General features: G+C 39.7%; 1 protein-coding gene across 5 annotated transcripts in view; it reads left to right on the forward strand.

Annotated features, from left to right (window-relative positions):
• Positions 1–5,351: 5,351 nt before the first annotated feature.
• The window catches only part of LOC105835870 (SKI family transcriptional corepressor 2), a 33,916-nt gene continuing 14,872 nt past the window's right edge, over positions 5,352–24,395 (forward strand). For 2 of the 5 annotated variants that reach the window (XM_036293787.1, XM_036293790.1), the window contains exons 1-6: positions 5,354–6,169; positions 12,157–12,658; positions 15,675–15,771; positions 16,160–16,461; positions 16,771–17,378; positions 17,857–18,179. In XM_036293787.1, the coding sequence (XP_036149680.1) occupies positions 12,642–12,658; positions 15,675–15,771; positions 16,160–16,461; positions 16,771–17,378; positions 17,857–18,179 (1,347 nt within the window). In that variant the 5' untranslated portion in view covers positions 5,354–6,169; positions 12,157–12,641. Of the gene's footprint in view, positions 6,170–10,799; positions 12,659–15,674; positions 15,772–16,159; positions 16,462–16,770; positions 17,379–17,856; positions 18,180–24,395 lie in introns of those variants that run through there. The other 3 variants (XM_036293788.1, XM_036293789.1, XM_028191688.2) reach the window with 3 other exon arrangements.

Below are 24,395 nucleotides of genomic sequence, written 5' to 3' on the forward strand. Positions count from 1 at the left end.
GACTCTGATATGATCTTATCTTTGCTCAATATATTGCTCAATGTAATAGCAATTTAGATTTTTGCGCAGAAGCGAGTCCGGAGAATTCTAATCCGAATATTCGATTGATGTTCCGGACCATGTAATCTTTGCATAATCGTTTTCTGTCAATTCCGTACCACGGAAGCGAAATCCGCATTTTGTTTCTCGATTGCCGTAGGAAAAAAAAAATAGTCGGGAATCGATTTCCCGCGGAGAGTGCTGACCACGAAGAAACCGGCCGTTGCCGATTGCTTCAGGAATTGTTTCAGATTGCCATTCGAGTGGCAAACACGTTCAGCACGGAGTAACGGCAGTGGAATAGGGCGGATTCGTCGGCGGTGGATACAGTGGTGGAGGGAGGGAAATGCGCGCGAGGGGGTTGTAATCTGTATTATCCCTCGACTATTAGTGTCGAGAGGATCGAGGGTGCACGGATTACAGTTATTACAACAGATACGAGGAATAACATTATGCGTGACGCTTCCCGTGTATACCTTCGACCAGCGGGACCGGCAGTCTCCCCTTTAAACGAACTTTAACCTGTTCCAAGATAGTGGAACTCTTCAAAAATTATGCCATTGCGCAAGGATTGTGTTCAATCGGGAAAAATCTGAAGTTGTTGAAAGAATCTCGAGTCACAAGTAGATAGAGATTATTATTGCTTAGCACTAGAACAAATTATAATTGAAATAAAACCGTGATATGTTTAACACGTGTTTAATTAAAATTGGAAAAAGGCCAACAAATGATTATAAAAGAATCTTAGTGCTTGATAATATTTCTTAATAGTTCTTTTATGTTCTATTTTTCTATAAAGTTTTCTATTTCTTTTAAACTATACTTTCGATTACTTTCAGTCTTAAAAGTAATGGAAAGTATAGTTCTTATATTGAATTAGAATAGTAATATTACAATATTAATTACAATATTAATTGATAATTAATAATAAATGCTAATAATCTTCTCTAATTAATGATGTCAATAAATATAGAATAAATTGTGTTATGAATTTCTTTGCAACATTCTTCTCAGGAAACTTTTTAATAGACTGAATAGTTATCAGTGCATACATTAGATTGATACATATTATCGATACATTAATTTAAAAAAATAGACTGTTTTTATAAAATATTTTTACAATATTAAATATTACTTGGCAACAAGTGTGTTAGAGATACTTTCCGGATTGCAGTTAAAAAATATTAATTTTGTAAAATTAATATTTTAGTTACAATCCAGAAATGTAATAAATATAAGAAATTATACTAATCTCTCATATTATAAATTTCATCTCTTAATTAAAGATTGTAACATAGTACACTCTTTTATTTATGTAATTAATATAGGACCGATAGGATCGATACCGCTTAAGTTAAACAGACAAAAGTGTTTATTGATGCCTCCCTAAAAAGTGACCATCCCCGGCGGTAACGATATCTCGTAAGGGCGTGACATTCGATGCGCAGGGCCACCCTTCCTTTCGACGGCGGACAACACAACTGTCGGCCTATTAAACTAATTGACTGCGCAGTATGCCGATGGCCGCAGTGTCGCGTTCGGGAATCGTGTTGCCTTTACGGACATACGTATTGTTGCCTCTTTCTTCTACCCCCGGTGCGCGTCGCGGAAACCTCGGCGCGTCGATTACGACCCTCGCGCGAAATTTCGCACGCATCGTCGCCCCTGAACGGGCCGATGTCGCGCCCCGAGACCAAAGCTCGTTATGCAAATAGCAAACATGGTCCCGCACGCACGCTGCCAAGTGTAGCATCACCCCCCTCCCCCCGAATCGCATCGGTAATGTTGGACAATGATACGGTCCGGCGAAGTTCTTGGTTTCGAATCAAACCCGAAAAGGACGCGGTAATGACCAGAAAGAATTAAAATCGAGTGTCATAATACTGTAATATGGATTTAAGAATGTTTCTCTCTTTGATATTTTTTTCCACTTAATTTTAACAATTTTGGGAGAAGGAATATAAAAGTGAAACTACAGACTTGAAACAAATTTTAATAAAATTATGACTTTCTACCTTAATATAAACAATGTTTTTCAAAATTAACTTTTAATTCAACTTAAGTTTGACTGAGTCAATTTAGTCTTCCAGTTTAGTTTTTTGTAACTTTTGACTTAAGTAGATTAATTTTATAAGCCATTAATTTTAATTTAACTTAATTTAATTTAAAAATAATATTAATTTACCTTGATGTACACCTTCTGAAATGAACGCCAATGCTCCTTAATAATGCGAAATTTATAAAGAAAATTAACCTGCATAATTTGTAACAAAATATATAACAAAAACTAGTATTGCGCATTGAAATTCATTAAACGCTCGCTAAAAGGAAATTTGTCAAAAGAAGCCCCTGCGTATAGACGCGATAACTACGAGACACCGAGTCCACCCTGAAAGGCAACGGAATACAGTTGATATCGCGTTGAACACATGTCGATCACCGATCATACAAATGCCACAATTGTCAAAAGAAGCTTCTGTAGTACCTAGTTATTGCGGCAGCCGTTGTTCGGATCCTCCCTTCGCTTTCGGATTTGATCGGTATCGAACTTACCAATGCAATCCCCAACAAAGAGAGAAATACAGGGAGACAGAGAGAGAGAGAGAGAGAGAGAGAGAGAGAGAGAGAGAGAAGGGGAGAGAAAAGAGATCAAGAGAGTCGTTTCTCGTGCAAATCGACCGCGTGCGGTCGAACTGGTCGGCGAAGGTAGCTCTAATACCCGACACGCGCCCTCATCAAAGCGATCCCCGGGCATTGGCAGTCCATTCAGGCCCGCGCGCTTAACCACTTCATCTTCTTTCGGTCTTCGGCGCGGCGCGATGCGCCGTTCGGAGCAGAGCGAAGCGGATTCGGAGCCGTCACCGCGGTATCACGCGGCTCGTTACCGCGATCGTTTCGGCACGTCGTTATTCCGCGGCGGCCGGCCGCCGGTAATAGAGCCCGTTTAATTTTATCACCGCGGAAATCAAACGTGCCCGCTACGGGTAATTGGCCGCTAACAAGGAAACGTTTGGTTCCCCTCCCCCTGCCCCCTCCCCGCTCGACCGGTTTTCACGAGCGTCGTCGGGGACGACGTTGCGCCGCGTCAGCTCGAGCAGATAACACACGCAATAATTTCCCCTCTAAATACCGTTTGAGTGAAAATTTGATAGTGTGCGCCGCGAATATATCTCGCAGAGTTATATCCGAATGTTTCCACCATGTGAGGTCACTTGCCTCACATTTAAACGTAGCATTTTACGCTGATAATGTTTGCATCTAATAATACGATATTATGCAGATAAGAGAGAATTAAGCAGCAGTTTAATTATAATATAATCTCCCAGTTTAATAAAGATTAAATCAAAATATGTTATGCATATTATGCAACGTAATGCGCGCGCGATCCCTCGATGTTAAAAATTACAAAATATTAATTTCGAAATTACCCGTTTCTAGTTGCGATTTGGATTACGCGCTGCTGAAGGGTCCTCGAGCGCGTTTCAATTTTACTTAAAAAGCGTTTCGCTTAATTTCGCGAATTACGTGGATTTAATCCGCTATCTATCATCAGCGTCATCGGTACGGTGTGTTAGCGGCGATGTCGGCGATCACGGTGGGCATTAATAAAATAACGCAGTCACGAATTTCCGAGCACTCGACTGCGCGGAGGGTGCGAAAGGCAGGCGGAGAGACGGCGGCAGCCCCGAGGGGGGTGACGATGAAACTCCGATCGGACCTTATGTTCGCGCATTGTATGACTTTTCGCCGAGACAGAAAGAGAGAAAAGGAGAGGGAGATGGGATGCTGGTAGTCCGGCATAATTGGCAGGGGTCCCCGACGTAATATTTATTACGGATCCAAAGGGGCGGCAAAAAGAAATATCGTAATGGCCAACTGGGGTATAAACTGCACCGGCCTCTTTGCGGTTCGTTAAACGAAACCTTCGGCGAAGGGTTCGAAAAAAAAAAAAACATACGCGAATCGATCGTGAGCCCCCTTCAAAAAATTCTAAAAAAAGTCGACCATCAAAATTAATTTTAATTAAAAAGAAACAATAATTGAAATAAGATTTCGAAATTGAGAAAAACAACGGAGAAACAAAAACCTTTATGCTCGAATAATAATTCTTACGATTTTACACACATTTTCTAATTTTTCTAGCTCTTAAATTAAATTAGAATTTCACAATATTAAATTGACAATCAATTTAACAATACCGACGCTAACAAGCATCTATAATTAATTATTTACAAAGTATGTTCTTAATTTTAACTGACAATTTTCAAGTTGACGCTTGTGCGAGAAGTTGTTCCCTTTTTTTTTTCTTAGAAGTTATCTCGAGGCGAGATACGTCCGATTGTGAGCGCATCCCTTTCCAGGATGGCGTAATGTCGTTTGTTTGTCACTGTTGCTAGGACAAGTTATTCTCCGCTTGGTCAAAAGCGTCTCGGCAGATCGCTCCTATCCCCCTTGCAGATCCGTGTTAAGCGGATTTAATTTGCGTCACGAGAGCGAACAGAGACGCTCGCGCGCGCACCCTTTTAAACCGTCTTGAATATCACCGTTGACGTAGGCGCACTCCTCAGCGACGTTGGAGAAGGTTGTCCTACCGCTGTGCGCACGGAAAAGACGTCTCGAAGGTTGTTTTCCACAAAAACTATCCCCTCGAGTCCTTGCGTAATACTCTGAATGTATAACGCGGTCAGTCCGTCGGCGATAGATTCAAGTAGCTGGCAAGCTCGTAACGCGTTTAATGTACCTCAGCAATTAGACATATAAATCGGAAACACTTCCAGAGAGACAGAGCACTCTTGAAATTATACAGAAACCTTCTGTATTTCTTTTTTGTATTTAGATTGTGTTTCAATTAAATTTTTGAATTTCTTACTTCTTGTAATTAGAGAAATATTAATACGGGAAATTCTTTAGAGAAATTTGAAGCCAATGTCTCCTTAAAGATCTACAATTTTCTATTACAAATAATATAAGTGTATATACGTGAATAATTTCCGAGAATATATTTATTAATATCGCGACTTTGAAACAACGGCAAAATTTTCTCGATTCGGACTTTGCTGGATCTGAATACAATCTGGAATATCCTGTAAAAGTCCATGTAAATGCAAGTGCGCTCGCACGCGCATATCTGTTATCCTCTCTTCTTTCCTGTGTGTTTCCCACTCTCCCTCTCAGTCTCTCTCTCTCTTTCTCTCTCTCTCTCCCTCTCTCTCTCTCTCTCTCTCTCTCTCTCTCTCTCTCTCTCTCTCTCTCTCTCTCTCTCTCTCTCTCTCTCTCTCTCTCTCTCTCTCTCTCTCTCTCTCTCTCTCTCTCATCCCCGTTTGTACGCGCTCGTGCGCACGCGAGTCGGGTGCGGGTATAATAATAACGTTCAGTAAGTACGTGTAAGTACGTGTTTGTAGTTACCCCTGAGGTGAGCCACCCCCGGAGAGGCAAGAGAGCCAGGAGGCTCCGCCTTCGTCGGCATGGGGTTGGTTGTCACGGGGGTGGGACACTCGGGGGCGGTTCTTTGCTGCCCCGAGTCCCGATTTAGCGCTCTCGCTCACCGCGGGGTGCCGACCGGAGAGAAAGAGGGTGACGCGAAAGAGGCGCGCGAAGTACGGCCCGATAGAATACGCACCCCGTGCGCGGAGGACAATCGCGAGTAAACCACCCTCGGGCGCGTTCCGCAGTTCCTCGGCCGCGACAAGTACGAGACGAGTATCGTCCCCCGTCGGGACGCGAAGGTTTTGATTGCCCGTAGTTAAGGTAGTTCATACATCATAACAGGAGCGTCACAGAAGGAGCAACGTCGGTGCTGAAGGGACGACGAGGCTTTGTCATGGCCGAAGAAGTAAACCTTTGAAGTGAAAAGAAAACAAAAAAAAACACAAATCGTCGTAGAATCAAATTAAGGGAAGAACTTGAAGAAACTAGTCTTTGATGTAACTAGACAAACGAACTTTTCGTCATCGTTGTAGAAACGAGTGTTCATTCGGAAGTCATATCCGCGGAGAAAACTGTTCGTCGCGATTGAATCCACAGAAGAATACTGATTTGGATCAACGGCCGGTGATCGTGAACTTAAATTGTGAAATAGCCACTTCCCACCAACAGTTGGCACTGTTTGGCGACTGAACTGCATTTTCAGGTACAAATCGGCTTGCACATTTTAACATAATTCTTAATTGTATATATGTTTTATATACTAGAAAGTTTTTTCCTCATTTCTCAGATTCTTCTTATTATTAGATTTTCTATATCCTCCTACAACAAATCTCCTTCCCTTCTTGTCACTTTAAACTTAGAAAAGCCTAGGGAAAACGGATGTCGAATGCGTCGTTACTTTCTTATTTGAGATTTTAATCACCACGCTGTGTGCTTTCGATATCGAGAATAATTCTAACGACTCTCGCCGAACTCGAAAACGGAATCAGTGTCGTAAAGAGATCCCACCCTCGGACGCTGCTAAATAAATTGATAGTCGATTCGCGCGGGTCCTAAGCAAACTGGTCCCGCGGGAATACGCGGGGTCGTTGCGCCGTAGGGGTGCCGAGCGAACAAATACCGTAAACTGTTTGTGCTTGGGATTAGCCGTTGCTGGTTTGCCTCCTAAAAATATCCGAGGTGACAACCTGTGAGCAGATAGACACTTTAAGCAGAAATTGGAAGAATATAATAAAGCGGTCAGATTAAGTGGACATTTATTGTCGCGATACTTCAAATTGTTAGACCAACAGTTGAATTATGAGTCTTATCTTAATGCTGTCATCAAAGATTTATGTGGCAATTTACTGGCAAGAAAATTAAGAGTAAATATAAAAAGTATAAGAATACGTAGTTTAACTTAATGGTACACTATAAACGTTCAAAAGTATTTCCGTTTAAGCTGAAATAATAAGCGCGAAGAGCGTGTTCGGTCCCAGGTGCGTTATCCCAAGAAAGTTTCTCCGAAAGTTTCTAGATGTTTTCGGAAAGACGTGTCTCGACTAATTTTTCGGTTGGCTACGCGAGCGCGATTTATAGCGCCGCTGGACACATTTAAAGCCCTTGCCAAGCGAAATCTTTGGAAAGTGGAAGGATAAACGTCTTTAAGCTTTAAGTGACCCGAGAGCGGATTAACTAACATCTTCAGAGATGTTCGAAAATGTGCTATAAATATTATTTCAAAAATTGAATTTCTACGGAACTACTTGCTTCTGTGAGGAGAACGGATACATTAAAACATTATTTTTATTTATTTAATATTCCATTAATTCTTACATTTAATATTCTCATATTATTATTATTATAAAAATCTGTTCTAAGAAATTTCTAACAAAACATACTTCCATAAATAATTTACATGTTTGTCAATAATGTTCTTTTATTCCGCTAATTTCCCTTTTTCACTTTATTTCGCTTTATCTTCTCGTAGTCGTTCTTTTAAGCAGACTTGTAAAGTTACATGTAACACACGGTGAATCATATCGGCTTGGCATTTGTGTAATTTTTGAGTCGTGAAATATAAATGCGGCCCCCGGGAATAACTGAGCGCGACTCGGCGCACAAATCGGTATTGTAAAAACACACGCGCACACACACATACACCGGGAAGGTAAAAGATCCATCCGTTTCTCCCTGGATGTAGCTAAGTACTTATGATGATCAGAGAGAGAGTGCATTCCGGTTATTAAAATTATTATCCGAGTGGCACTTAATCTCCTGATCCTCTTGACGGACTCCGATAGCAGCCCGCGGCATTGTGTTTGCCTCTGATGCCACTTCAGATGATAACATTTTAACGCGTATACAGATACAAAGGCCAAAGGATTATAAGCATGTTATTGGCAAGGCCGATACACTTCGCCGTGAGAGATGAGAAGTATTAAGAATTAACTATACATATAAATTAATATACGAAAGGGTGAACCTGGGGAAATGGAATTCGCAGAATCGCGGCGATTGTCATTTAAAATTATCTTCTGTGACATGTTATATTTCAAGGGTTTATTGATAAAATAATTGCAATACAATGGTGTAACGATGTAATGGTAATTACGATCTATTTTGAAAATGGAGACAAAGACATTTGTTTCGAGCTCGAAATCCCGGGGGGAAGAGCTCGGCGAGATTTTCGCGTGATCTAATCGGAAGCCAGAATTAAACCCGGCAGCCAGATCGACGGATTAATTGCGGGTGTCAAGCGCAATCACCGCGGCGAGCGTGCGACGCGATGACGTCGGCGTTATTAATAGCGATTTACATCGCGCGTTTGCGCTTCGTTATCCGACAAAATTACGCACTCGCTGTCCCGATTTACATCTCCGTCGTGCTTCGACAGGAGCGGAAGGAAGCCGCTCATAAATTATGCGAAGATTCCGGAAGACGCGTACAATTACCGAGAGAGAGAGGGGAGGGGGAGAGAGAGAGAGAGAGAGAGAGAGAAGGCCGGTATCGTGTTCTCTATAAAGAGCAAGATAGGGAAGTCGTGTCGAAAGAAGAATGGGAGGAGATGGAAGAAAAGGGGAGAGGAAGAAAGAGAGAGAGAGAGAGAGAGAGAAAGAGAAACAGTGTCCGGAGAGAGGCGGGAGATAGTCATGATGGAAGGACGGAGATTTAACAATGTTACAATGAACGAACGACCGAGCGAGCGAGCGAGCGAGCAAGCCCTGCCGTCGCCGCCTCCCCGGCCACGTCGCGCCGCGTCGGCGGAGCCCCGGGATCGCAGATTGAATTGTAAAATAACCGAGAGGGGAACAATGCGCCCCGGTACAACATTGTGTTTGCATTTAAATAATCCGCGAGGCCGCGGGTACGTAATCCGGGCGAGCGCTTCCTCGTCGCGACTTTCTCGTCCCCGCGTCTATCCGTCTATGCGCGCGTGCAATCTCTCGTCTCCGGGTTTCCGCGATGGACAATATTTCTGGACACCCGCGAGACACGTGTCGTGACGATTGTTAATTGTTAAATTTAATTGAACTAAGTCCCCGTTGAGCGCAGCTGAGATTAATCGAAGAACAATTACGGGGAAAATTCGGAATATATCTACATGGCGCGATTACTTTGATAACCGGCGATAAACTTAATTATTATATTTTAATTGAATTACATTCGGAATAAATTGCCATTAAGGCGATATTAAACTGTTATCTGAATCGAGGTTCGCAGATATTTTTTTTTTATGGAGAAACTTTGCTTACAAAATTAGAAAGATTAATTTTACTAAATCTAGAATGGTTTAATATGAATTTATAAAATTATTAAACATAAAATTATATGATCGTTTTTAATTACCGGACAACAACCCTCGATACGTTTCTTCTAATTTAAATGGCATTAATATACATAAAATAACTTTTGCCAAGTCAACAAGCAAATATCTCGTGATCGTCACGACGAACGACCGACCGACCGACCGACCGACCGACCGACCGTTCGTTCGTTCGGCCTGCACTATAATTGTAAGTAGCGAGTAATTAATGCGGTCGATTCGAGTCCGATCCATCCGACCGCTAACCAACGGAATCCGCGAGGCTCGCCAAAGCACGGGCGGCAAAGGGAACGAGGGATGGAAGCGGAAGGGGGAAAACTCGCGACGGCCGGGGGGTTGTTCCGGGTCGGGTACCGACATTGTTTCACGGTGGATGAGAATTTAATTTGCACGGTACCGAAGAGAGGAAACGGTGGAGGAGAACGAGGAGAAGGAGGAGGAGAATGAGAGAGTAAGAGAGACCAGGCAAAGAGGAGAGGTGTGCAGAGAAAGAGAGAGAGAGAGAGAGGGGTGGGATGAGGGAGAAGGGAGCGAAAGGGAGGACGCTCGGATGGGTGCTGCCTTGTTTAAGCGTGGGTGGGGGTGTCAAATTGAATTACCCCCTCGTACCACGGCTCCCCGGGGACGTTTGCCGGGGCGCTGGCGCTCTCGCGCTGCCTCCGGTTGTCGGGGGTTGCATCGGTATCTGTATTTGTGTGCGCGTGCAACAACACGTACACACAGACACACACACACACACACACACACACAGATATACATATATACGTACGCGCGCACTACCTTCTCCGCGGAGGCGTTTTCAATTAAAATCAACACCGGGGGTTGGCCCCGACCCCGTACTCCTCTCGCTCCTCTCCTCGTCGACACGGACCGTTTTGATCTCTTCTCCTAATCGGCGTACCTGTTCCGCGAATGCATCCCCCATCCCCCGAACCATCTTCCCGACTCTTTCACCCACCTCTTTCTCCGTGACGCATCTCTGTTGTCTTATGTGCATTGCGTTATTAACTCGGTTATGTATAACTGTATTACGTATAACCGTATATAACCGCATGGTAACGGCCCGAATTTCGTATTACGTTATTTGGTAGAGGTATACCGGGACCGCCGCAGTGATTCATTTATCATGCATCCGTATTCACGATCTATTGTGCCGACTTTTTTCATGAAAAATTCTCTCGTGTTGGAAATTATTTTTGTAATTTACCATTCAACGTGTACACGCTATCCAAAATTTTTATGTCAGAAATTGTTTTCAAAGAGTTCATTTAAAAGTATTTTTTATCTTTAACACTTCCATTTTCTGTGCGTGCTAACAACACTTAAAGAAAAAATATAATGTCTTTATTTTTTATCAATTTATTTTATTGATATTAATATAATTAGTAATAAATGCAATTTTATATTAAATTTTAATATTTTTAAAAGATTTATATTGCATAGAATATTTTACATTTACAGTGTACATTTGCAATTATTTTGTAAAAATTAAATCAACATTTTTATAAAATCTAATCAAGTTTTTCAAATTGTACTCCACCAATTATTACAATAAATGATAATAATACAAGACTGATAAGTGGATAGAAACAAATTATTGATAAAAATATGCCACCTGTAAATATAAAGTCAATTTGTTTTAATGTTTTACTTTATTTTTTTATTCTTGTTATTTATTAATTATTAAATATTTGATTTGTTTGGTAAATTATTAATCTACTAAATGCTAATTAATAATTTCTTATATTTTTATTTAATTCTTAAATTTAATACTTTCAAAGATGAAACTTATAGACACAATTTAAGCAACCAGTTGTCTAAATTTTACTTCTCGCAACATATTGCTAAAATGCTTACAATAAATTAATTTATTATTGATAAAAGGTTAAATATTGTTGTAATAAACACTTGAAATATAAAGCTACAATTTCCAATGTTCATTTGCGTATGAGTTAGTACTAAATAGGAAATATAATAAAAATAATTTAATTAATATACATTCAACAACTCTTTTTTATACCGCTCATATTATTTATGTTTATTATTATTATTATCTATTTCTGTTGTTTGGTACACATTGCAATGATTTTTAATTATTTGAAGATAAATATGTCACAAAGCTATATACAGAAAGATGAGAGATTTTCTCTTACATCATCTTTCTCTCTTAAAAATTTACTCTTTCGAAAACGCATTCCCGAACGTCTCTGTCGCACGTTAAACTAACGGCGGGGAAATCTCCAGTCACTTATTACAGGCACTTGAAATTTTTTCGGCCTCTTCTCCGCCGTCCCCCGTTAAGAGGATAAAGAACTCGATTCGCGGAGCCGATTCTCATTTTCGCCTTTAGCATTGGTTTTTTTTTTTCTTAACCGGTAGTCGCAAAGGAAGTCTCCTTCAAGAAACCCGACGAATCATTCTCTTTGAGGAAGGCTTCTTTCGCTTGCATTCCTCTTTTCGCGAATTCTCCGTAATTCCTTGTTACTTTGACTTAAAGAAAAAATTACAAGACCATGCCGATTGACAGTTCGACATTTCAAAATGATTTTCTCTTTATTATATTTGTCATGAAAAAACGTAATGCTGATTATAAAAACCACTAATTATAAAGATTAGACGTGCTTCTGTATTATAAAATATAAACATGTAGGAATACGAGAAAATGTTTTTTTTTTTTTTGTTAGATTTTTAACGCAATACATTAAAAGTAAAATTCTATTCTGGCATTAAAGATAATCACTGAATTATATTACGTTTTAAATACACGATGCGATCTCAGTTAAATGTACGTCTGATTAATGTTTAAAGCTATTATCCTTAAAATTAAATCGTTGCAATTGAAAAGAGAAATTGTCTTGATATACTTCGACTTACTTTTTTCAAAGGAATCAAGAGATCAACAAGGGACATCATTGTCCTCGGTCCGATTAACGAATCAACCAATTACCGATTACGGAAAGAAGCCGGAAAGAAGGTTAAGCGAGAGAAACTGGATTTAATCATCCTTAATTCTGTTCCGTAAATTTTCGAGAAACAGAAAGAGAAATAGAGAGAGAGAGAGAGAGAGAGAGCGCGTGAAAGGAGGAGAAAATACGGCGACCGGCGCTTTGACCGCGCGAGTTTAATTTCAGCGGGTCTTTGGATTCGCTTAATCACCGCCCGATAATTAAGGAGGGCCCTTCGAGCGACAACGACGACGACAACGATGACGACGGCGATGAGAACAACTTAATCACACCATTTAATCGGCACGCGTGTTTTCCGAATCTCGGATAAACGCGATCGCGCTTTCGCCCCCCGCCGATTAATCCGGTCTTCAACGTGGAGCGGTTCCAAAGAGTGGACCATATCAGGTGTAAAGATAACAGAAATGCAGCGTCTGAGAAGGTACAAAAATTACATAATTGTGAATAATTAACCGTTAGATTTGTTACTCGCCAATCTCCAACTGACGAGATATTTAAAATCAGAATTTATAGAGAGAGAGAGACATGGAAAACATATTCTGTATAAAATAAATGAGAAAATGGTTTTGTGAAGCATAGTCCTAGTTCTCTGGAAACGTCATTTATAATCCAACCCTCCGTTTTCATATCCGCTTTTATGAAATTATTATCGAAAAGCTCCGGCCTTCATCCTTTTGTTAAAAAAAAAAAAAAAGAAAAAACAATCGAATATGAAATGATGGTCTGAGAGCAGCGCGCGTTGTCGCTTACGTTATGAAAAGTCGCGTTACTGTTCGCGATTTAATTGGCCGGCGATCGGGACGACAGGGCAAAAACGAGGAGGGCCCGATTTAATTGAGCTGAATGCACCGCCGGACACATTCGCGGCGGCACACATCGGGAGAGGGAGAAAGAGCGCTGATCGATAAAGTGTAATAAATATAATTACAACGAGGGTGGAGGAGGTGGCAGAGCGGAGGAGGATGTTTTTTTTATTCCCCCTGCGCGCGAGCGGAAAACACGGAATTTATTATCGGACACGGGCGCACGAGCGCGACCGTAAAACATCAGAGATTATAATCAATCTCGCCGATGATGATAAAAACCGCGCTGAGAGGCAAATTATTGTCGCGTCGCATCGGCGATGCATTTTCCATTAGGTCGAATAGGCCCGGGCGCGCTGGATAACGCGATACAGCCCGGCACGAAATTACAAGCAATTCTTAAAATGTTGTTGAAACGATCACAATTTTTCGGGCAATTATTACACTGGGAAAAAAATGTGTGATATTTGCGACTACAATTGCATAATAAAATAAGTCAATAAAATTGAGTTAAATAATATAGTCAAGAATATTATCTTTATAGTAATTGTTACTGTAATATTGATAATGATAAATATCTGCTTATAATGGATGCTTATAATAATGATTGTTTTATGATACAATTTATTATATTAAAATCTCCATTTTATGACAACCATATCATAAGTTGTATAAACTAATATTATGATTATGAGAACTTTAATATTTATACAAACAATAATTTATATTGTTAAATAATAATATGACTGGGTCTAGAAATCACTATAAATTATAGTGATATTACGGTTACTGCAACTATTTTTTTCTCTCGATGTAGGAACATCATTGAAAGTTACAATTTTAAATAAAAAAGCTTAAAAATTGTGAACTGGGCGACATTACTTGTCGGAAACTAAGATGGTTTTCCCCTCTATATTAATTTTAATTCAATTATATTTTTACAAATACAGTATGTTATATATTTTGATAATTAAAATGAGTAATTCTTCTACATACGTCTACCATAATATTAAGAATACGTACCAGTCTAAGTGTATCTCAATTTCTATATTTTTACTTGCAATATTAATATAAGTAACAGTAATAAAAATATGAAATACATAAAAAATAAATAATACAGACAGAAATGTTACAAATTACATTTTATTTTGTACTAACAAAATAACTGATCTTTTAATGTAGAAAATAGATTTAAATAATTTTAAACCTAAAAAATATTAATATATTTCGCTGTATATTGCAAAAATATTTAAATTAATTTGTCGTAACTGCAAATAAATATTATTTTAGTAATACATACTTAAATTTCCAAAGTTTTTATTTTTATCAGTATTGTCTTAGTAAAATTAAGAAATATAATAAAAAATAACTTAAATGGTATATTCAAGATTCTTTCCTATAATTCATATAAATTTACACTTTGACCCAAGTAACCTAATTATAAAAATTAATTAATAGAGAAACAGGCAAATACTAATACTGGATGTTGTATCAAATGTACTATATCGATAAATCTAACAAATAAACATTTCAAGCTGTAATCAGATCATTATCAATATTAAAATACAAACATAAAGCGCAGATAAATAATATATAATTTAAGTCAGAGCAGAATAGACGTAACAATTTTTTTCAATAATAGTTAAAACAAACTGTGTAGATAGCAGAGATTCATAGATAAGAACGTCACGTAAGAGATGTCAAACTGTCTTATCAAAAAGACTTATTTCCGAGATGCTACACATCAAATGGCAAAAAATAAACTTAAATGAGCAAAATGACACAGAATTTCTACCAGAATCGTATTTACAGATCTTAGATACATTACCGCAATTATAGTCTTAACTCTGATCAGTTGTTAAATTTTTTTATTATATTCACTGCCTTGTCTCTTCCTTCCCTAATTTATTCCATACTTTACTCTCTTTTCCCTTCCTTCTTCTTTATCTCCTTGCTCTTACCTATTTTTCTCACCATAACACTCATGACTCATGTTTTTGACACCAAGAACCACGTTTGTTTCTTTTATTTAAACCGTTGGTTCTCTTTCCACCTATTAAGCGCACGTTTTAACTACAGCATAATCAAACTATCTAGTTTAACTCTATCTAGTTTAACAATTTACATCAAACATATAATACTAAAAAGACGGCCATATTTACAGTCCATTTTTACATCGCATAAAATAAAATATGTAACTAACGAATTTCTCAACACTCACGTTTTTTAAACTTTAATATCTGTTACAGGACATTCTTATCTATGAATCTCCGCTAATTACAACGCTAATTAATTTTGTTTTAAATATTATTGAAAGAAAATTGTTACATGTCTATTCTGTTCCAACTTTAATTATGTATTATTTATCTGTGCCTTTGTACGTTTGTATTTTAATCTTGATAATGATCTGATTACAGATCAAAACATTTATTTGTTAGATTTATCGATATAATACATTTAATACAACATCCATTTGGTTTATTTGCCTGTTTCTCTATTAGTTGATTTTTATCATTAGAGCCTTATAAAATATATTTAATTTCTAAATATAAAAATTACAAACGAGATTGCGATTGAATATCTATAGAGCTCTATAGCTTTTGGTATTTAATTTGGTAATAATTTCTTTTTCAGGATGGATGGGCCGGCGGTGCTGTCAATGCCGCCGCTGACTTCCTCCCAAAAATCGGCGCAATCGCCGCAACCACAATCGCATCCGAAACAGAATCAGGTAACACAGAGCTACGAGAGTCTCGAAATTAATGGATTAAAATTCTAGAAATAAATCTAGGCCAACATAAAAGGATTACTCGCGCGCGAGAAAGAGGAGAGTAAAGAGAACATTTAAAAGAAACCTTTTTTTCCAAATTAGTTTATAGGAATAGTTTACACTAATTCAAAGATCTTTTAAAATTTTGTATCTAGGATTTGCAAGCTGTAAGCTTACGATAGGATTGGCTTGCCTGTCCTTCTCTCACGATAAGCAGAAATCTAATATGAATCCGTAACTACCAGAATTTAGATGGTCACCATAAAGTTTACGATATGAACAGATATAAGATCAAAGTCCAGCAATGCTCCCGAATCTGAGGACGCCGTAGTACATCTAAACCGAATAGGAGTTGCAGGTGGGCACCGTGTCGCTTTACGGGATCCACATCGTGTCGCTGGTGATAGAGGGCCAGGAGCGACTGTGCCTCGCGCAGATCAGCAATACCCTGCTGAAGCAGTTCAGCTACAACGAAATCCACAATCGTCGGGTGGCGTTGGGCATCACCTGCGTGCAGTGCACGCCGGTGCAGCTGGAGATACTTCGCCGTGCCGGCGCGATGCCAGTGTCCTCGCGTAGATGCGGCATGATCACTCGCAGGGAGGCGGAACGCCTCTGCAAGTCCTTCCTCGGCGACAACGCGCCACCCAGGTCGGTGTAAGGCAACCCGTCAAAAATTAAATCACTTTTGCGAGAGATCGTGCAAAAAATCTTGACGAGTAACTTTCGTTTTAATTTATAAAAATCTATGTAGAGTCTCATAGTTAAGTCTGCGGATGGGACTTGGTTAAATTTGGAAGAATTTTTTAAAGGAGCTTATTTCAATTTAGAGAAGAGAGAAGAAAATGTTATCTTTTTGTACACATTCTTTATTAATTCCCTTAAAAATTTTTATACAATAATTTTGACAAATTCTATTTCGTTTTTTGATATACATGGTTGTTTAAACGTCTTATACAGATTGCCCGAAGATTTCGCGTTCTCCGTTCATCACGAGTGCGCTTGGGGCTGCCGCGGCGCCTTCCTGCCCGCCCGTTACAATAGTTCGCGTGCAAAGTGCATCAAATGCGCGTACTGCGGCCTGTTTTTCTCGCCCAACAAGTTCATCTTCCACTCGCACCGTATCGGCCCGTCGGACAAGTACGTGCAGCCGGACGCGGCGAACTTCAACTCGTGGCGCCGGCACATGAAGCTGTCCGGCACCCCGCCGGACGAGGTGGTGCACGCCTGGGAGGACGTCAAGGCGATGTTCAACGGCGGTACCAGGAAACGCCTGTTGGGCAACGCGAACGGTTCCCACCGGGAATCACCGAGTCCGGCGAAGCAGCCGAGATCCTCGCCGACGAGCGTCGCGCAGATTCCCACCCTGGTGCCGACCCCGGCGCATCCCCGGGTACCGCCGTTCCCGGAGCTACCCCTGCCGCTGTCCCGCAGCCTCGTAATGGACTACGTGTGGCATCAGCATCAACAGGCGGCGGCGGTCGCCGCGGCCAAGACACCCAGCCCATTCGCATTTCCGTCCTACGCGCTGCCCTGGTTGGCCAAGCGGAGTCCCGTCCTGTTCCCCGGTAAGGCGAGATTTTCAGGATGACGGACGGATAAAAAATAATCTCTAAATAATGATTAAAGAACAATGTATAGAGACCCTTGAAATATTTTAAAGAATCTAGTCTTAGAAATAAGCGGTCTTTTCCAATAAAAAAATCTATGGAACACGAGTAAAAAATATTCCTGGCTTAAATTATTTTTGTTTAATTAGTTTAAGTTCAAAATTTCACTTATGATAATTAAAAATAGCGTTATTTCTACAATATTAATCAAGTGTACTCAGAATTACTGATAAATGTTCATCACATAATATTGAGTCCACGTTTTTCATTCCTTATATCCGAAATATAAAACTATCGACGTAAAACTGAAGCCGTAAAAAAAAAACTCATCATAAACTCAATCATAAAGCATTCTCTAGTTACTGTCACCCATTTTGTCGATCAATCCCGAGGAGGATGATCGACTCGACCTTAATAATCGCACGCTATTTTCCAGGTCCGCTGCCGCCGCCCATAAGCGGTTCCAGTCCCACGGAGCCGCTGATTCCCGCCGTCAATCCATCCTTGCATCAGTCCGCGTTCCGTCCGGTGATCCGCGGGCCGCCCATCATCGAACCGACGGTCATCCCGGAGCGACCGACGGACGTCAGCCAGAAGGAGGACAACTCCGACGACGAGGTTGACATCGAGACGACGGAGGACGACCCGGTGACGCCGCTCAACGCGAGCCTTCAGAATCTCCACTCGGCCTCGAATTCCGCGAACAGCCACAGCGGACGAAGTACGTCGCCGCAGTGCTGGAGTCCTCCCCGAGAAACGGTGAGTCCCAGGAGTCCTGGCAAGCTTATCGGGAGATTTTTGCGATCGTCGACAGATTTGTAGAGGAACGAAGAGACGGGCGGAAAAGACGGTTTTGCTGAAGAATCGAGAAACCCCCTGGTTCGATCTGAAAATAATTTTATTGGACCATCCGAATAATTACGCTCGTGTTGCTTGTTGGGATATCAAAAAATGTTTTGCAGCATTGCTCGTCATACTTGAACTTTCTTTATTTAGGAGGCTTATGTCAATATTCGCAATATTGATCTAATTAATATGAAAATATTGCTAAGACTAAGACTCGCTTCAAGAGATGACACTGTTCCTCTGATTTCTCAAGTTTTTAGAAAACCTGTTCTATTTCCGTGGAATTTGTACTCGCGAAAATAAAGAGCGAGAGGAATCGAGTCAGTCGAACAAACGAGTGACAGTCCTCGTGTTCCATTTATGCGACGTACTTCTCGTCACGATTGACTCTCTCGAGGAAGCCGGTGCACCATCGTCCTCGCGTGCAGCGAAGTCGATCGCGTGCGCGGCGCGGCGTGATTGTGTTTGTCGGGCGCGCGCGATTACGTGTTCTCGTACGACAACGGGGAGGATTCGCCACGAGGCGACGCTGGACAATATTTCCAGCTGTGTATGATATCCACCGCTTATCGTCGAGTGTGTTTGCGATCGACCGATAATAGTCGCGCCGCCGTTGCGAACGATCGCACGTGCGACCGGTCAGCACGTGGCCGCGATCTCGAGCGCTGTTCTCGAGCGAGGATCTCGAAACAATGATTCTTTTCTTTCAAATACATTACAGAATTAATTAGTTTTAAATGTGACAAAGAAACTCAAAGATTCTTGGATAATCGATTTAAATTTTTTCTAAAATTTTCTGTATAAGATTTTTCAATATTAATCCTTATTCTAATTTCTAATTGTTTTCTAAATATTAAAAAAATGTTCTAAATACTTTTAAATTTTTCTAGATCTCCCTTTGATTATACACGTATCTCTTAAAAAATACATTGTAAGTACAATGTTTAAGAAATTTTAAATTTATTTGTCACATTTAAAAGATAGCTCAACGTTTGTAATATATTTGAAAGCAAAAAAAGAAATTATCGTTTGCACATTTATAATACGCGAATGACTCATGTAAATAACAAATATGTGAATTTTATTCTCTCCTTTCGAGAGGATTGACGTTACCGTGTGCGGTCTGCACGGCGCAACCCGTCGATTCTTATCCCGGGAAGCAATTTATTACGGCGTGACTCTTATTCACTCGCCGGTGAGTGAATAAAGGTATACACGTCTGCGCGGTTTAATAACGGAGTATGTTTGCATTGTAAGGAAAGTAGCTCCGCGCCCCCGCGTAATGCGTGACCGTGCGCGCGCGCCTACCCTGTAAACGGCCAGCGAAATATTTTCCCGCAACACGACACCCAACGGCAAACAAGCTGCCGCCGCAAAGTTAATCGAATTAACGTCGTATCCGACGCACGCTCGTTTAATCGAGTCCTCCCCCTCGAGAAATCGCTTGCCGTGCACACGAAAATGAAGTATTTAGGCCACTGCCGGTGTCAGGAACCAGTTGATTCCTTGCACGTTCCTCTTCGGCCGAGTGTTCTGGAATCAACGTTTCTTCTTATAGCTAGAATTTAATTAGACGAAAAGCGAGCTAATTTGTGCTTCGTTTCTCTCTCACGTTTGTCCTGGAGATAATTATTAAACATAAAACGCATGCAATGATCTAATAATTAACTAACAGAACTTTATTCCTTGCTTAAACTAAAGCGAACTTTAAATATTGAGATTTTATTGTCACATAGCAAATTAAGCGGAAATAAATGGCCAATATCGACATAAGTTAAACATTGCTTTATTAATATTGATAAAAATACGATCTACTTAAGTAATTAAAGAAGAAAAAACTATAAGTCATTTCATCCGCTTACTTTTTTTTATATAAAATATGTTAAAAACGAAAAATAGATTTTCAAAAGTGAATTTAAAAGTATGATTTTTTTAAATAAATAATAAAATAAATAAAACAATAATGAGTAACATTATTGATAGATTAGATCATATTTTATTTGGGTAGCATCTGAAATTGTTTTATTCATATTTTTCTCATAATATAATTTTAAACATAAAATCAAAGTACAGCTGAATACTTTATAAAGACAAAGTATAAAATAACGAAAATCATATATATATAAAATAACGAAAATCATATATATATAAAATAAAATAAAAATCAGGGTTGAGCGTTTACGAGTGAAATATTAATAATTTACAAATTATGAATTCAGGCTTGTTAAAAGGATTAATCTTTTTTGCGATAAATTCATTAAATTATTTCTCTGTTTTTCCAATTTTTATTAATTTTTCACAGAACAAATAACAATTTGAATACGTTATGTCTTGTCTGGAAGAAAGCATTGATAAATCAAGTGATACAAAACGATATTGGTCCGTCAGATTTTTCTCCAAAAAGATAATTATTTTACACATGCACTTATTAGCAAACTTGGTATTAAAGCAAACCTTACAGGACCACTTCTGATCAGAGTTGATCAAAATTATGTTTTTTTAAACTAAACATTGTTTTTTTGTTTAAAATATGTTTTTAATACTCCAGAGATATTTTAAACAGCATTAAAAAGAATCGTGTTTAAAACAAAAAATGTTTTAAACACATTATTTAAGTTTTATATATTATAATTATTTTTAGATTTAATTTTATTTTTATATATAAAAATTCAATATTAGTATTATACCATTATGTTGTACGTTAGATCCGTATTCGCAATATATAATATGACACTATAACACAGACTTGAGGCTTAAAGTTTATTCTACAATTATGGCTGTGTTCACTGTCAGGACTAAAAATCAATAATATACGTAACGTGAACTATAAATTTTTAGTAGTGGCAGTAAATTTTGAAACGCAGCTCATACTCAATTTTTTTTTCATTTTTAACTATAATTGGTCAATTTTTACAGCTTATGGCACTCATTACTTTCATTAGGCGTTATGTTTGAATTAATGTAATATTTAAAACATGTTTAAAATATAACAACCATGCTTCTGATCACGCAGCTCGGGTATCATCCGCTCTAAATAAGCCTTCGTGATTCCGTTCATGACGGATTCGCTTCCGTAATCCGTCTTTGACGGATTCGCGGCGACCATCATTAACCGCGTTGGCAACCGCGTTCATCCGGAAACCCGCGATATGTGCACGTTATATCTCGCATACGCATCGTTTAATCGTGTCGCACGTCGGTACCGTAAGTGCACACGACCAGGCCAGGTTTTCGTTTGTATGTACGCGCCGGGGGTATTTACCGACGCAATAATTATCGCGATTGATGATGACGCCGGGTCACCCACCACCGGGGCGCACCGCCGGCGCACGAGCAGTCAGACCGCAGAGCAAATTCTAGGGATGGAGTCGAGTAGTATTACGTTGCCTGCTACGATGTAAATGGCCGGGGCGGGCACGTCGCTACAATAATTCTGCCAGGCACCCAATTGCCGCCGCCGCCGCCGCGCTGGCTCGTTACCGGCTAAATTGCCGCGGCATAATTAACCCGAGAGCACCGTCGAAAATTCCACCGGCGACCTCGATGTTAATTGCCGCGTCGCTGATGCTTCGCCCTGGCTACAAACGTGCGGGTAATGATCATATCGCGCATGATGTTACGTCGAAAGGAAACCTGGAAAATGTGGAAATAATTGAAAGTCACGGATTAATTCCTTTCTAATGGATGACATTAATTCGAGCCAGTTGAGAATTTCACGTGTGCCGTTAATCGTTACATTACGTTGCTCTCCGTTCTCGCTTCGCAATTCGTGTCACAACGAAAATTTGCCTCGAGGTTTCCTTCGTCTGCGGTTTTGAAGGTTTCTCCTTTGATTTCAAATTACTTCAAATTAAAAACATAACAAAATCCGATTGTTAAAAATATCTTGAAAGGAAATCATACCTTCTGGATCTTTTTTTTTTCCAGACTCAGTTCCCTTCCTTTGCGCACAGACCCCTCAATTAAAATCCCCTTCGCACTTTTCGCTCGAATCTGCTATTAAGAATTAAAGAGTTAATGCCGGTCTCTTAGGCGAGATAACCGATTAACGTATCTTCTATCAGTCTAGAAAAATATATAACTAGCAAAGTGGTCCTGGTAGTTTATCGACACTCGAAAACGTTAATCGGTCGCCGTGCATGCTCGAGAGAAAGAGAGAGAGAGAGAGAGAGAGAGACCGAGATGATACCAGTAAAGGGTCGTTCTCCCTTGAAGAGTAGAGCTCGCGGGAGAAAAAGAGAAAGAGAGAGGAGGAAAAGAGAGAAAGAGTGAGAAAGACCTGAAGAGACGACGGGGATGGACCGGGATAAGCCGTCCGGATTGCCAGACAGCTTTTCAATTCCCCTTGTCAGTGAACGTGTCGAGTGGGACGTATTTTGTCCCGAATCTCTCTCTCTCTCTCTCTCTCTCTCTCTTTCTCTCTCTCTCTCCCTTACCCTGGCTGAGAAGCGTGTACATATACGAGAGATATTTGTCACAAAGGTGCAAGCTTTCTCTCACTCACTCACTCACTTTCTCTCTCTTTCTCTCTCTCGCTCTCTCTCTCTCTCTCTCTCTGTGTATGTGTATCAGATAGGAAACCTAGTTACTGCACCACGGTCCACGATGGAAGGACCCAGAGTACCAGAGTACAAGTGTATCGCGGTAACTGAGTAATCCCCGAACGTTATTTGCAGTTATTTCTCGCTTCGCTGGCTAGACTGAGAGAGGGAGAGAGGAAAGGGAGGGGGAGAGAGAGAGAGAGAGAGAGAGAGAGAGAGAGAGAGAAAGAGAGAGCAGGCTCGGGAGAGACGAGGAGAAAGATATTTTCATTTTTGCAACATCTGTGAATCTTTCACTGGTATGTGTGCGAGTTTCGCAAAGCTGTCCCTTCTTCTTTCAGAACTGTAAACTCGGACCTTGTTACCGAGACACAATGAGATATCCGAGCTATCGTTAATTATAAAAGTACCGATCCTCAAAGCTTCAATGTTCGAGACCGGGTTTATACTCAGTCTCGAATTTTTATACACATTTATTGTAGAATCTACAGTAAATTAATCGATGTTCCCGTAATGAAAAATTCTTGGAAAACCGTCAGTAACTTTCAGAAACATCTTCAATCAAAATTAAATCTCTAATAAGATAAATCCAGTTAAATATATCGTTATGCATCGAACTTGATTTTTATTAAATCAAGATTAATTTAAAATTAATTAAAAGTAAAGGATTGTTTTATGCGTCTCTCTAAATTTGAATAAAAGACCGTTTAATTTTGATAGCATTTGATAGCACAACTAAGTTACTTTTAAAATGGCATTTTATTTAGTCAACGATTGATATATAGACGCTTTGTATTATCCATGTTCATTACAGTACAGTAATACTCTTGTCTGCTGTAACTTTAGCCGAAGCTCTGGACCAAGAGTAAATCGTCGCTCGATCAATTAAGATGTTTTGCTCGATCGTGATTACTGAAAGTCCAAATCGCGCCAGTGAATTCCATCCCGTCGGGCTTTACGGGTCTCGAAAGCAACGAAGATGGAACCTCGCGGAATCTCCTCCGCCATCCATTTAAATGCAATTAAGCAACGTCACGTAGGAGTGTAACGGGGGTCGGAATCGTTTAAATCAAACTACGGCTGGTTTAGTTAGTTTCGACCGCAACTTTTAATTGCGCCTCGACTGTCTGGAGGGCCATTAAATTCCGGAAGAGATACGTTACTTCTTTTCTCTTTCTCAGTACGTGACAATTTTTCCTTTTTCGCATTTTTGCGCGCAGCTCTCTTTCCCAAAGAAATTGCGAACGTAGTAAAATGCTTTTTATAATTTTACTCAAAAGCTAGATTTACAAATGGCAAAGCATTTTAATTATCAGCTAAATAAATTTCAAAACTTGAGAATTTTTTTACCTGTTAAACATCTCTCTCTCTCTTTCTCATACACATCTACGATTCATTAATTAATTTCATTTTTTAGTTATTTATATGCTAAATAATATTGGTGTCACACTTGTGTTTTTCCTTTCAATTTTAACATTTTAATTTTAAAAAGATTATATTCTTATTCATCAGTAGTTGCGCGTTATATTAAAAACTTTTATAACGGTGACCCAATTTACATCGACAAGCAATTGACATTTAAGCTTTT

Source organism: Monomorium pharaonis, chromosome 11 (assembly GCF_013373865.1).
Source record: "Monomorium pharaonis isolate MP-MQ-018 chromosome 11, ASM1337386v2, whole genome shotgun sequence".
NCBI lineage: Eukaryota > Metazoa > Arthropoda > Insecta > Hymenoptera > Formicidae > Monomorium > Monomorium pharaonis.